General features: G+C 34.4%; 2 protein-coding genes across 2 annotated transcripts; one reads left to right on the top strand and one right to left on the bottom strand.

Moving 5' to 3' along the window:
• The first annotated feature begins 761 nt into the window (after positions 1–761).
• Positions 762–2210, top strand: LOC18031187 (putative glucan endo-1,3-beta-glucosidase GVI). The gene is made up of 3 exons (XM_006419851.2): positions 762–851; positions 959–1034; positions 1137–2210. Exons 1-3 carry the CDS (start codon positions 777–779, stop codon positions 2111–2113), a joined length of 1128 nt encoding a protein of 375 aa, XP_006419914.2. The 5' UTR covers positions 762–776; the 3' UTR covers positions 2114–2210.
• A 1356-nt stretch (positions 2211–3566) lies between these two features.
• Positions 3567–7224, bottom strand: LOC18031183. The gene is made up of 7 exons (XM_006419852.2): positions 6874–7224; positions 6623–6740; positions 6203–6291; positions 6061–6107; positions 5849–5937; positions 5244–5377; positions 3567–4627 (listed from the first exon to the last, which is right to left on the bottom strand). The coding sequence occupies exons 1-7, from the start codon at positions 6970–6972 to the stop codon at positions 3923–3925; spliced, it is 1281 nt and encodes a 426-aa protein (XP_006419915.1). The 5' UTR covers positions 6973–7224; the 3' UTR covers positions 3567–3922.
• Between the last annotated feature and the right edge of the window lie 8064 nt (positions 7225–15288).

Raw genomic sequence — 15288 nt, forward strand, 5'->3', positions numbered from 1 at the left:
TCACTTGGGTTGCTTCTGTAGTTTCTGATTATGAATTATAATGAAAAAACATGGATGATTGGCATTATACATTTGCGATCATTCATGAACATAAGTAATATTATGCATATTGTAATTGAGATGGGCCTCCTTTCGAGCCCATTTTAAGAGTGGTCCCTTGAACGCATTGGCTTTTTTAACTTGTTGGTTTGGGGGGAGGGGGGGTGGTGGTGTATCGTTATATTAAACTATTGGACCCCTTCATTTTGCGAATATCGATTTTTGAAGCAAAGAGCTAGAGCGGAATGAAAAGATCACACATCATATGCTAATTAACTGTCCCCGAGAGTGTGATATATTGAAAATAACGTAACGTTTGTCAAAATTCAAAGCTGCAAATGCGGAGACCCGGACTTTATGTAGGTAACTATAGGATTTTTAACAATTAACGTTCTGAATGCATATTTTAATGAAATTATCAATGAACAAGTAACTTAGCAAAAATCAATCTTCGAATTAATTACTCAACTAATTGAGTTTACTGGAGTCGAAATCAAATTGAACTTGTTCATCGTACAAATTAAATACTACAGCCTCATGAGGTCCTGAAAAAGTCTTCATCGATCGTACGTCACATAGCTGTGGACCACAATTGATGTCGCCCCTAATCAGAACATATGATGTGCACTGTCATTTAAATACTTAACATAGGTAATTAAATTTCAAGGAATGAAACTTTGATTTGTCTACTGCTTTTTTGGCTGTCTTGATCAGAAACTCATCTTTATAAGCAATCTATGGCGGCATATATAATAACATGCATTACTCTAAGCAAGCTATTCACAGAAATTAATTACAAGCTTGTATACCATGTGAGTACAACAACATTCTCTAGGATTTTGTACTTGATTTGCATGAATATTTTTAATTGATTTTTTTGACGTTTTGCGTTTATGTTTCTTGCTATACAATACTCAAGATCAAGATGAAGACCACAATGGCGATCAAGGTCATGCTGCTTGCTATGGCTCTGTCTCACGATTCCATGGCATTCGGTAAAAGGAAGAAAGTTGATAAATTATATAATTAAATACGTATATGTATTTATTAATGCAACAAATAAGATACACTAATTTCATCATATATATATGTTTTAGGAGCTGGCACTGTTGGCATCAATTATGGGAGACTTGGTAACAATCTCCCACCGCCAGCACGCGTAGTCGAATTCCTGACGAAAGATCTTAATTATGCAATCCCATCGGTAAGGATATTTGATCCGGAACCCGAAGTCTTGAGTGCATTGGCCACATCAAACTTGAGCGTATGCTTAGGGGTGAAAAATCAAGACCTTGCACAAATGGCCGGAAGCATGGACTACACACGAAATTGGGTTCGAGAATTTGTGACTCCATACACTAAAGGCGGAAACGGAACCCTAAAACTCCGGTACATCACAGCCGGCAACGAGATTATCCCCGGCACCGAAGCCGTATGTGTCCTGCCGGCCATGAAGAACATTCAACAAGTACTAGAACAAGAAAATGTACCTAATGTCGGTGTATCAACTGTGCTGTCAGCTGCTGCCCTAGGTTCCTCGTACCCACCATCAAACGGCTCATTTGCTACTGAAGTGGCTACTACTTTGAATGAAATATCAAAATTTGTGTACTCTAAAGGAGCTCCGTTGATGATCAATGTGTATCCTTATTTTACCCTAGCTTCTGACCCTCAACAGGTGACATTAGACTATGCATCGTTTCGATCAACAACACCTGTGGCTCAAGATGGAGATAGGAACTACTTCAATCTTTTCGACTCCATCGTGGACTCGTTCATCGCGGCGATGGTCAAGGCGGTGGGCAAGGAGGACGTCAAGGTTGTCGTGACAGAAACCGGGTGGCCCAGCGCTGGAAGTAACCTGCCACATGCGAGTGTTGAAAATGCAAAGACGTATAACAGTAATTTGAAGAAGCATATACAGACTCTAGGAGGGACACCGAGGAGGCCGAATCTAAATTTGGAGACGTTTATATTTGCTTTGTTCAATGAGAATCAAAAGCCTGAGGGGACTGAGCAAAATTTTGGGTCTTTTTATCCTAATCTTCAGGAAGTATACCCCTTGTGGCGTTGATTATTATCATTAATTGCTCAAGTGGTAATTATGTAAACTTCAGTAATAGTAAAAATCTTACACAAATGATAATAAAAATAAGGAGCTTAATTATTGAAGTCGAAATTCATATTCTCTTGATTTTCTATCTTTTTTTCTTTTTGTCATGGTTTATCATGGGCTACTACAGCATCGTACAAGTGAGAAACCTAATTAATAGGAGTATATTGATGGGGCTTTCTCTAAATGAACAAGATTCTCTTTTCATCTTTTGATTCAACCTTTTATCCAGGAAAATTCAGGTAGCTAATTAGTTTGTTCATGAAATTGAAAATAATAAAAGAATAAATGTTAACCATACTTGAGTAATGATATATGCACACAGTATAAAATATTTAAAATCTATATTAAGCCAGTATTAATTAGAGAGCTGATCACTAAAATTTATGGACAAAACAATTATTACAAAAGTAGAAAACTGATAATTTTTTTTTTCTTGGGTATCTTGGTTGGACAAGGGGATTGGCGATTCAAGCTGGCACTATATATGATTCAACACGATCGATCGAAACAAAGGATAGAATACACATTACTACGGAAGATTCTTAGATTTGCCAGCCTACAATACACTTGTAGTGTAACATCATGAAGACAGTGACCATTTATGAATTACAATAATTCCAACTGAGAGAACCAAAAAAGCAACCATCCCATCATACCAAACGAAAAAAGAAATCTCAATTCATTCAGTGGTACTGTCACAGGCATCAACTTAGATCAATAAAACTAATCCATAAGTTGAATAATTGTCAGTAGGACAAAAATCCTAGTAGTGTAGCTTGCATTTGCGTCCCTCTGAATTAACAAGAACCCTAGAAACAACAAAGAATAAACTCCAAAAACTGCGAAACTGGCAGTACAAAAGCACACACTTTGTCCACATCCAAACCAGTTACCAGCCTCTGAAAGCTAAACAACAAAACCCTAAATTTACTGAAAGAAGCAAATAGATTCCAAGCAGAAGAAACTGCCGCAAGCCACAAGAGTTTCAAACGTCACTTCTCACATAGAATGAACCTTGACGCCTCAACGACACATGATAAGCGACAAATTAAACTCCATCCCCCATGCAAATTATAAATTTAATACCCGCGTACAAATATTTGAGTATCTTTGTACAAATTTTTATATTTCAATTCCCAACACACACATATATAAACTAAACGCTCGAATCAGAAGTTACACTTTGACTTCTCAAACAACAAAACACGACACATATTCCTACCAACCAACATATAAAAATACATACAGAAGAATACAATAAGAGTCAAAGTTTCAGACTGAAAATCTTCGCAAAAAATAAATAAATAATGATAAATTTATTATATAAACTTTGAAATAAAAGATAGATTTGTTTTTCAACGCTTTGGTTTTCTTGAAACAGGATGATTTTTCCAATGCAAAATGTTCGCCGTTTCGACCACGCTATGAACCTTGCTCCCATGTTCAAAAACCCAAACCGTAGACTTTGTAGTAAAGCGATTAAAATTTTTGGCCACCCTCACATAGCTCAAAATTAGACATGATGCACGAGCTTTCACATCCCACCTCGCACGCAGTCTCCTTCATTAATTTCTCTCTTCTTGCCTTGGTATTTGTTAATTTAATCACACCCGCACGGGCTCGCTTTGATTTAGAATATTAACTATTAAACAAAATAATCAATCAATAATTTTTTTTGGCATTAATTAGTGTCACATTGACACTTTGTTAATGTAGAAGCCCTATGTACTATTTTCTTGAAATTTTTTCCTTTTTTGGGGAGTGAGTTCAGAACCGTTGTGATACTGACACGTGGCGGCGCTTGATGTGCGGAGAGACGATGGAGATTAGGCCACCGAGTGGGGGCCGCATCTTTGACCTGTATAGCATCTCGTCGTACGGCCTCCTGTAGAACCTCAAAAACGGTATGAACGACTCACGAGACTTGTCGGCCCTGATGCTGACGTGGCAGTCCTTGTTGCGAAAAAACATGGCCGGTGATTGGAGGAATGAGGGGCGTGGGGTCCGAGGATGGTTTATTTTGACTGACTCACTGCCTGTGCTTCGCTGTGGCAACGGTGTGGATGGGAACAAGCTTTTCCTCATGGGCCCGAAGTCCCTACTTCCACCGTTGATGCTTCCACGTGGCGCTCTGGCAGCGGGTGATGCGAAGGAGAGGGACCGGGCGTTGAGTGGAGAGATGAGGGCTGGGCCCAGTGGGGAGGGGCTGGTTGGTCCTACTTTTGTTGCTGACGTGTCTGTAAAAGAGAGGTACCACGGTTTGAGCGAGTCGAAGTGGTGGGACACGGTGAAGGCAAATCTGGAGGAAGAGCAAGAGCCAACCTTCGCCGTTGTTCTGATTGACGAAGGGTCAAATCGGAGGGATGAGGCTCTTGGGTAGGCAGCAAAGTCATCAAACTCGAGTGATTCCTCAAAGTCTAGCGACGATACCACCATCGTGACCGTTGATAGCTCAACAAATGGACGGACACCCTGCAACCAAAATCCTTCATTATCAGACCATACCACGTAATTTCACGTCCCAAAGCTGTCAAAAATCTTCTTAAGTTCTAATTTGAGTCTTCAAGACAATTTTGCATATCAACAGCTTGGAATCTGATCGAGTGTTACTTGCAAGACACTCAAAAATTTTCGTTACTGTGTTACAGTTTTTTTTTTGACTTATGGGATCAATTATCCGTTACACTAACAATCTGTGACCCAATCAATCGATAGGCTAAAGCTTTTGAAGTAAGTTTAACAGTCAAATAATTTTGAAATCATGAAATGGGTAAGGTGAGTGAAGGCCCCACCAGGGGAAAAGAATTGTTAACAAGATTTGACTTGAGCTACATGACCAATATGGAAAAGTGCCACGGCTGATGCGACTGAGATGAGATAAGAAAAGAAAAATGTACAAGTTGGCAAGCCAAAACAGTAACAAACCCTGCGGAGTGCAGCAGGTTCAACAGTCATAGACTTTTTTACAACATGCACGACAAAACGAAATTGAATTAGAACCGGGAAGGATTAAAAAGTAAATAAATAAAAAAAGGAATAGTAAATGTAATAAGTACAGAAATTACATAAAAACAGAATTAGAAATTACCTTCCACAGATAAGCAAAAAGAGAAGGTGGATCGATGACAAAAGCTTTGTAAAGCCTTCCTGGGTAATACTCGGCCACAATTTTCAGTGTTGTCAGCAATAAATTCATAAAAGCTGAGGCGGATCTGAAAAAGCCTGTTTAATTAAGCAGAAAATAATTCAAATTAGCACCTTTTTAATTTAATTAAACAAGTTTAAAGCCTGACTAGTTCCCAGTTAATTATTTAATTTGTCTAAGCGAAAAGGAGAATCCTGAGTGGTTGTGGGCGAGAATCAAAAAATTTAAGGAAGGCTCAGGCTATTGATATTGACCAATTCTAGGCGAGTATAATTAGAGAGACACCAATTCCCGATAATACCCCCGCATGCCCTGGCCAGTAATTAAGCAACGACATTGACATTTAAAGGGCACTCCGGACATTGTCTGAACAGTATCTCAGAACCTTGCCGGTGCTCCGACAGAGGGTTGCAAGCTTTGTCCCTCAAATTCTATGCCGCTCCGCTTTACCAGCGTGCAAAAATTAACTTCAAATGAACCAATTGAAACCCAAAATTTTGCAAATAAGAAATTACTTTAATTTTTTTAAAAAAAAAAAAAAAACTTACTTGCATCAAAGAGGAGAACAAATTGTTCAACGTTTTTGGACATTGTAGCAACGGCCACCTCAAGGGTAAAAACAAGCAAACGAGTGAACCTGAACGTTACAGAAAGCAACAGAGTGACTGACTGAGATTCTTTGTTCTTGAAATCAGAGGATAAAATTGGAAAATTACAAACAAAAAAAAAATGTTTCTTTGTGTTACGTCTGTTTACTCACAGTTTTTGAGAATGGAACTTCTGGTAGTCTTGCTTAATCCTGAAAACCTGTTGAGAGAAAAAAAAAAAAAACTCTTTTTTTGTTAAAAATTGATTGGTTTCAAGAAACAAAACTTGAAAGAAAGAGAATGAAATTAAATTACCACAACGGGTCTGGATTCATCATCATGACCAGCAACATAAGCAACCCCTTCAGCTAGTTCAGCTGAGAACTCGTCTGCTGTCAAATTATCTAATACAAGAAAACAAATTAATTTAAACTGAGAAATCTGAAAAAGAAAAATGAAATAGAAAAGAAAGGAAAGTTTTTTATATCTTTATTTTGAATATGTTAAGTGAGTGAGATAGTAATCATCACTTGGGTTCACTTTAACGCATAATTCAAAGAGCCAAAAAAGCAAGATTCGGTGTATATACAAAAGAAACAAAAAGAAAAGAAGATGCATGTTACAAAAAGATAGTAGCTCGGTAGTAGCAGTAGCAGACAGATAGTGACTAAGAAAAAGAACAAGAACAAGAACAAGGAAATGATCAAATGATGAACATGGGATGTGGTACCATACCAATGCCAATGCTCTCTCTCCAAGAAAGGCAAGCCCTTAACTGCTTCGCAGCCTTCTTCACGTTATCACCTTTTGATCTCAAGAACCGATCTACACAACCTCTGCCGCAGAACTTCTCCTGTTCGAGAAGTAGAACAAAAACGAAACATGAAAATTCAACTACAGTTTTCATTTAAGCACTGTATGTGTGTGTGTGTGTGTATATATATATGGCTGTACTTGTACAGTGAAGAACAAAAAGAAGAACCGACCTGTTTCACTGAAAGAGGGGATTTTTTTGTGAGAAGTTTGAGAACAGCTTCAGCTCTTTCGTAGTTTACTTTTTGATCTTGCACTTCTTTCTTCCCCATTTCGAGAAAGAGATAATACTCCAAGCGATGAACTGATTGTGAGAATAATCTGAACAGAGCAAATATACCAAACTTCTTGGTCACGCAACCATTAAAAACTTGCACTCGCTGCAAGTTGCGAACTGAGATATGAGAGAGAGAAACAGAGAGAGAGTGTGTGTAATTTGCGTTTTGAAAATGGCAAACAGTTTTGCGAATAAAGAGAGTGCAACTGAGGGCTTAATGCTCTTAATAGCATCAATAGGGTAAGGGTACCTATATTTATATATAGCTAATTGACGGCGATAACGCCGTTATATAGGTGACAGTCTGACAGAAATATTTAAATATTTTTCATAGCGATTCTTAACGGTAAACGTCGGCTGAGATTACAACTTAAACACACACTCTCTCATTACAATTTACAAATCCCTCATTGTTATTTTCCCTCTTTCTACTATTTTTTTTCCTTTAAAATATCAAAATATTGAGATCTGGAAATTATCAAAATGTCCTACTGGGGTCGTTTGTTTTATGGAAAATGGAGTGAAAACCACAAAAAGGCTGCAATGGCATGCGTACAAAATTTAATGAAACGAAACAAGTACATGTCTTGGCTTTGTTATGAAAAGAACAGAGACTAATGAAAAGAACAGAGACCTGCATGTATGATTTTGGTATTTGCTTTGTGATATTATGGCAAAATTGACAGAGATATTCTGCGTACTAATGGGGCCATAAGGATCAAATTAACCCGTGAATGTATGATTTTGATTCGGCATTCAGATTAATAATGCAAATAATTTTGGCTACTTCCAAGTAAACGGGTTAAATGATGATGAGAGTGACTAAGATTTAATTTGTACTTAACTTAAACAACTTAATTATGTATTTATAGCGTCTAAACCGAAAAGAGAAAATCTTAGGTATTGTTAAATACTGCTACGTCATCACAACACCTATCCAGTGTCACCATTATTTTTATTCGATGACATGTAAATAAATAGTAATTTTCTAAATAACATTAATATTGTATCATATTCAACTTCTCCTTTTTTTAGTCTCCCACCTACTCAATCCCTCTCATTTCATTTCTGCTTCAATATTTATCAAATTTTTGTCTCATTTTTAGGTGCGTTTGGGATTGAAGGTGGACATTTACCGCACTAAAGTGTTTGGTAAACACTAACTGCTGTAACTTAAAAACTATATTAATATAATTTTTCACTTATATGATAGAAAATCTATTATATATTTAATAATTTTGTCAGAATTATTATTTAAATTAAATTTATATTTACTACATATTATTAATTTTGTTTCATAAGTATAGTTTTTTTTTTCACAGTAATTGTAACATTGTCCTAATAATAATTTTGACAAAATAGAACATTGGCCTAATAAAGTCAACAACGAGCATGTGTGGGCAGAGGAAATATAGGTTAGATCGAGCTATATTGAATTAATCCGGTTGCAAAAGCACAATCGTTTATATTGTCTATTCTAGCCTTAGGTACAAAAATAGTTATAGCTCCCCATGTCTAGTTTGGCGCAACTCCATGCATAAAAAGCATAATCCATAAATAAACATGCAACACATGTTGAAGCAGTAAACGGGAAGCCGACTCTTTGTGATATGTTTGTGGGCAAAACTATATATAATTAACATAAGCACTTAGTTGCGTAAGTCAAAACCTTGATACTTGTCTTTCCTAAATTATCAAATTATGGTCCACCTTCGCTGTCGTTACGCCGGAGACTTTTATCACATATGACTCGCCAAATCAAACCAACATTATCCACGTGTAAATTAATTTTAATATTATGATTCCCATAAATTGTAAATCGAAATGAGCAGCTGTCAAAACTCAAAAGAGAATGAGAGGAAAAAAAAAAGTCAAATGATTCATAAAATTAAATACTCATTTTTTTTTAGAAAAAAAAAATTACATGCATACAATTTTATTGAGATATATGGATTTATATTCGAACAATCATTTATAATTCATATGAGAATAGAAAACATTCAATTCTTAATAAAGATCAATCATATATAATTGATTGTATCCATTTAAAATAAAAATTTTAAAAATCATCATTGAATGGAAACAATACTGTTTATACACCCAGCAATATTAATGCAAATTGTATTTTTCTTTCCCAGAGAATTAATTGAGTACTCGAAGGCGCAAAATGAATATTATCTGACAAGCTCAGTTTTAATTTCTCTGGCCATTGCCAATAGTAATACCATTATGCAAATTCGCACGCTCAAGGGTGCGTGAGAATTGAGATATTATATTTGTAAGTCTCTATAAAGTAAATAAATATATTAAAAGAAGGTCATAAATAAATTTTATAACGAATTGTGTTTTTCTTTTATTAAATATAGTTTGACAATAGCCAAAGGGAAGCTTAATTTAGGCTGGTAAATTGAGCTTCCCAAAGCTTAAGTGTAAGCTTTATCGTGCTAATTTAAATAAGAATATAAAGATGGTATTTAGTGGGTTGATTTCTTCCAATTGTCTCCATTCAAATATGTGATAGATTCTCCTCTTTACCTAAGTTTTTATTTTTTTAATTTCTCTTTCTCTAAAGCAGCCGTATATTATATTATTTGATATGTTTTGCCAACTAGTTATCAGATGGATGGACTTTGGGATATGATGTTGTTGCCTTATATCTCTCTCCACGTGGCCCAATTGGTACTAAAGTTTCTTACTATTTGTTTGTTGATCATTTACCCCTTTCTTTTTTATGTGATCAAATTTGATTTCAAATTTTGAAACCACCAAACCCTCTCCCTCCTTCAACATAATGCATGTGTTTGCATGGCCATTGCACGCCCCACACATCCACCACATCCATGACTATTAAGCATTTTTATCATGATTGCTTTTTAAATTTCAAAACTCATTGCTAGCTTTCACATCGGGCTTCTAATATTTTACACTCTCTCTCTCTAGTACTTACTATCTCTAGATAACAATGTGAAAAGGGTATTGGTGTTTTTTTATTAAATTATTAAAGTAGATGACATTAGCAAATGTCCAATTTTTTTCTTTTTTTCTTTTTTTTTTTAAGTAGGTTCTTTTGGCTATTTTTGTGTATGGATTTTATATAAAATAATAAACGATCTTATTTGTACGCAGAGTTAGAGATCTTTTCTTGATCTGAATTTGAATTTATGTGTAAATTTTTTACGCCGACATTATAAATTTATATTTTAATCTGAAAAACTTTAAACTAAGAGAAAATCCTTATTATAGTATGAAATTAGGCCAAACTTAAAGTTTACGGCCGCATAATATTTTCATCTTCTTTTCATTGAAGTATTTTCTTGAATGGAAAAACACACACGCACGCATGCACACACGCACGCAGATAAATTCGTATGTGTTTTTATTTATTAGTTTGTCATCAACTTTCTCGTGACACTAATAATACTATAATAACGACAAAGGTAGCAAAAGTGCTGAGATTATTACTCATGATTTATCATTTAGGGAACAAATTGCTCTCATTGATGTCTTTTCAACTTTAAATATGCATGTTCAATGAATTTGATTGGTCTTTAATGGCCAAAACTAGTGTAGTCCACTAATCTTTATTTCCTGTCTCTTGGGGAATGTTTTATGGCATTGCCCTTCAGCAAAAACGTCGCTTACTGAGAAATCTGTTTGCATAACATCCACATTAATGTGAAACATTTTTTTAATAAAAAAATTATCACAATATTAGAAACTATTTCCTTTATGACAAAACTAAAAACTAAATATCTCAATCTAATTTTAAATATGTAAAAAAAAACTTTTTTTTCTGAATAATTAAGTAATTTATCAAAAATTTATACTCATTTTACATGTGTGAGAAAAAAATAAATGATTTACCCACCACCAATTAATGGTGATATGATTCCTATTTTTTTTTAAAATTATTATATTGCAATCACAATCTTCCAATTATACTATAACCGATGTGGTTCTTAATTACCGTTATTTTCTAAGCTGACACTTATTTTTTCAATTTACTCATAAAATTGAGATAATTTATCACTTTTTCCTCTTACAAAATTTCGGAACGAGCCTTGCTCTTGTATAATCCCTTCCGTTAATTATATATGTAGAAATAGTTCTATATGAACTAAATTCAAAATGTTCTCACTCTACGTATTTATCAACTGATAAGAATAGGTCAATGGTTTGTTGACCTTACACCACTTTCATAATCATTCACTATTGCACTTCAAGCCACTGGTAACTAACCAGAAGACCAGAAGCTATACATTATACAGGAGAAAGAAAATAAACTCAAAAAGCACGTTCTAAGTGCTTATTTGTTCATACTGCTAGCTAGCTTCCACGAAATGTTTAAATAATTTACTTCCAGACAGTTTTCCTCTCTTCACCATTAGAAAAATTAAAACAAAAATTGAAAAAGAGAGTAAAGTGACGTGTTAACGTTGTAAAAAGCTAACTGCTGCGTGTCAAGCAGCCAGTGGAAAAGAAGCACCATACAAGATGATGACTTTGGTGACACAATTGTGGATTCGTGTTGCGGGTGGGTGACCTTTTATCTTTTGGGAACCGTTATATTATTAGTAAGCAGCTTTATGACAACTTCATGATCAAGTCTTCCCCCGATTGTTGGCTTATACATGTTGACCATTTATAGCTCATGATTTCCAGTTTACACATGGTTCACGGGACCCCTTAGCTTTGTGGCTGCAAATAGGCCCCGCTGTGATCAAAAGTTACTGGTTCAATGGCTAAAGCCTAAAGCTGGTGGGCTCTGACTTTACTTGTTGCTGTTGGCAAATTGATTGTATGTTTATAATGGTGTTTAAGTTGTTTTAATCGTTTACCAACGGCTAGGCGACGAATGAATGGAGAAAAAGAAATAGTTATCATTCAGAAACTTTGGAAACTATTAAGATATTTATGTTTTCCTTTGAATCATCAAGCAGAATTAAGCTTTATTTGATTGGAATATTCATGTGGGATTTGAATTCAGAATAATAATACCTCGTAATGAATTTTTTTTGTAAGAAGAATCAAACTCATAATCTACTTTGAAAGAAATTTCTCCATAATTCCATTATTCAGTTTTTTTTTAATCAATTTTTATAATTGGTAGCAATTTTTTTTTTCAGTTTCTTTTGTCAATAAATAAAATTTTATGAGAACCGATTCTCGATGGTGTAGGATAAATTGAATATTGTAATTTTAAGTGAAGATATATTGAAATTTACCTAAGATATTCCAATCACTGAACAATTTTGACTGAAAGAAATAAGTAGTGCAAGAGAGTGACCACGCATAGGGACTAGAAAGTGGCAGACTGGAAAAATATGATGGGAAATTAATGATAAGGGCAAGGACTCGAATAAAAACTAAAAAACTTTGTAACGATCGAATGTGACAACAATTCAAGTAAAAGTAGCACTCAATATCATATCTTCCCTTTTAGCTTTAATCGTTGTACCGGGCACTGCTCAATTAATGATTGTGTGCTTAGCCAGCATTGTAATTGATTAGCTTTTTGCCCGTGCAAATCTGATGAATGATTTTTTTTTTCTTTTCTTCAAATGTTATCAAGAATACTATCAAAGGTAAAACTATCAAGGACTCAAGGTTATGTTTGAAATTGAGGATCTTATGGTTTACAATACAATTATTATTTAAAAAAAATCATTAAATTAGCTATATTAACTATCAAGTCGACAAGTCTAAGCAAGTGTTTATATTGTTACATTTGCATTAGTTAACTTGATGAAAGTGAGTGTTAAACACTCACTTTAATTATTTCATAGTTTATAAACTAAATAGAAACACAACAATTAAAAACATGCCATATGCACCACGTATGCAAGAAAAAAAGAGTGGTCATTTGGGATGATAATTGGATTGTCATCCTAAACTCAACTTAGAAAGTACATCAGGAGAAGTGTAAACTTTGATATCAACCGGCCAACTCTATGAGCTTTCAAAGAAGAAAATCTAAGCTCAATTTTAAATTGAACATGATGGATCGTGTGGGTCTGCAGAAAATCTATTCATCTCTTGTTCTAAGAATACCAAGATAACGCAATTATTGTCCTCCACCCAACTTGAAGATTAAATTCAAAAAAAATAAAGAGTTTGATCAATGCTTAATTGATTCCTTAGTATACCAAAATATACTCAAATTTTACTGGGAATGGGACAGACATTATGGGAAAATGTTAGGGATATGAGGTAAATTTTATCATTCTTAAAATAACTTATTTAAAATTATCAACTAAATTTCAAGTTAGATAGTGTGGCGCCCTCATTTTTTTTTTATGCAAACATACTATTACACCATGTGAATTTGTATGAAAAGAAATGAGGACGCCTATAAAATACAGATTTTGCGTTATACAACGTTGTAAAAATCTTTTCAATATTCAAAATTCACATTTTAAAAAATAAAGGCACTACACTAATCATATATAGAGAATTTTTCTATAATGAGGACGTTCTCACTTCGTGCCTAAAAAAAAAACAAATTTTAATTCATTGGAGATTATATTATGAGTAATGATACAGCCACAAACTCTTGTACCAATTTATTTTGTACAAACTGACGTGGTATTAATTAATTGGTTGAATGAAAATATAAATTAATAAAAAATAAATCATGTGGGCCAAGTGATATTTAATTCAACCAATCTTATCAAGCCACATAAGTTTGTACAAAATAAATTTGTACAAGAGTTTATGGCTGTATCATTACTCTTATATTATTTGTATGTTAGTGGATTGAAATTTATTTGTGTGTTTAGTGTATTGAAATTTCTATACGTGTTTTTTTCGCTATTAGTAGTATTCTCACTTTGAAAAACTCTCACTCTCTCTCTCTTTCTCTACACACACACCCCCACCCACCCACCCCTAAAAATAAAATTAAGCTTCACGAAGATATCATATCAACTTTGGAACAGGGGAGAATCTCGATTCTGGACTCGACTATTTGTTGGCTTGCTAGCACTTGGACCCGTTTGCGGCAATGTTGTAACGTAATCTCTCAGCCAGACGAGACAGGTTAAAGGCATACATCTGACTCCGGAAGACACGATACCCCCATTCCAGGCACACTGACGGATCACATCCTGTTTGGCGTCACGGTATTGTCCTTCTGGTTTTTGCTGTTCACTGGTTATGTTCATTGCTTCATTTGAATTATGTCTCGCAGCAGCCACTACAATGACTTTTGGCCACAATCATTCAAACCTGTGGTCAAGATTACTGCCGTGCCGTGCAATTATTTGTCCATTTCTTTTCTCAATCAATTGGGACAGGACCTTATGCTAAAATACCAGCTGGGTAACATCGGAATCACTGTGTGATCGGAATATAAATTTTAAAAGTAATGTTACTGTTTTTAAGTAGTATCCCAATTTTTACAATCGTAAGCAATGAGACGATTAATAGTATCATAGAATAATAAGTAGTTTCACAATTTATAAAATTAACCATTCAATAATAAATGACTGTCATGTAAACATTAGAGATAAAAATATGGGGATATTTTACTGGAGCAAGCTAGTATTATTCAAATTTTAAATAGAAAAAGGCTATTTGAAAAGAAAAAATGAAAAAAGAACAAAGAAAGAAAGAGAAAGAGACATTTCAAATACACTTTAGTACTAGATGGAATTTGCATCGAGTTTCAAATAAGATGGGAAAAATTCGTCTAAACGCCAGTTTGATAATGTTATAGTTTTTAAAACAATTATTGTTAGATGCACTGTAAAAATAATCGGCTGTTAAGATAATCAGTTAAACGCTTGGTAAAGTTTATTTTTAAAAGCGTTGTGAGATTTAGAAATAAGTGTATGTGTTTCCTAAATCTTATTATTAAATTGTTATAAGAATGTAAATGAATGAATTAGACATAATGTTGAATAAAATTTATTTACATATTTATAAATATAAATATAACATTTTTTTATTGTGTAAATATATATAGTTGAAAAATAAATAATTTTTTATTATGTTTTATTTGATTATCTCAATACAATTGATAATAAAGATAATGTCTTCAAAGCTAGCTACCTATGAAAGTCTAGGTAGCATGCATTATCTACATCAATAACAAGCAACAAATCAAAAATAGCCACCCCCCCCCCCCCCCCCCCTTTGAAGGCGGAAAACATTTCTTCCGAATTTGCCTTTAAGGGATCAGCCCCCCGGGAACTCTTTTAAAGAAGGCAAAATATATGGTGGAATTGGGAAAAAAAAAAAAAAACTTTGGGCGGGGGGGCATGGCATTGCAGGGGGAAAACAAATCAGCCCCGGGACCCGGGGCCTATGT

The sequence above is a fragment of the Citrus clementina genome, unplaced genomic scaffold (assembly GCF_000493195.1).
Source record: "Citrus clementina cultivar Clemenules unplaced genomic scaffold, Citrus_clementina_v1.0 scaffold_9, whole genome shotgun sequence".
NCBI lineage: Eukaryota > Viridiplantae > Streptophyta > Magnoliopsida > Sapindales > Rutaceae > Citrus > Citrus x clementina.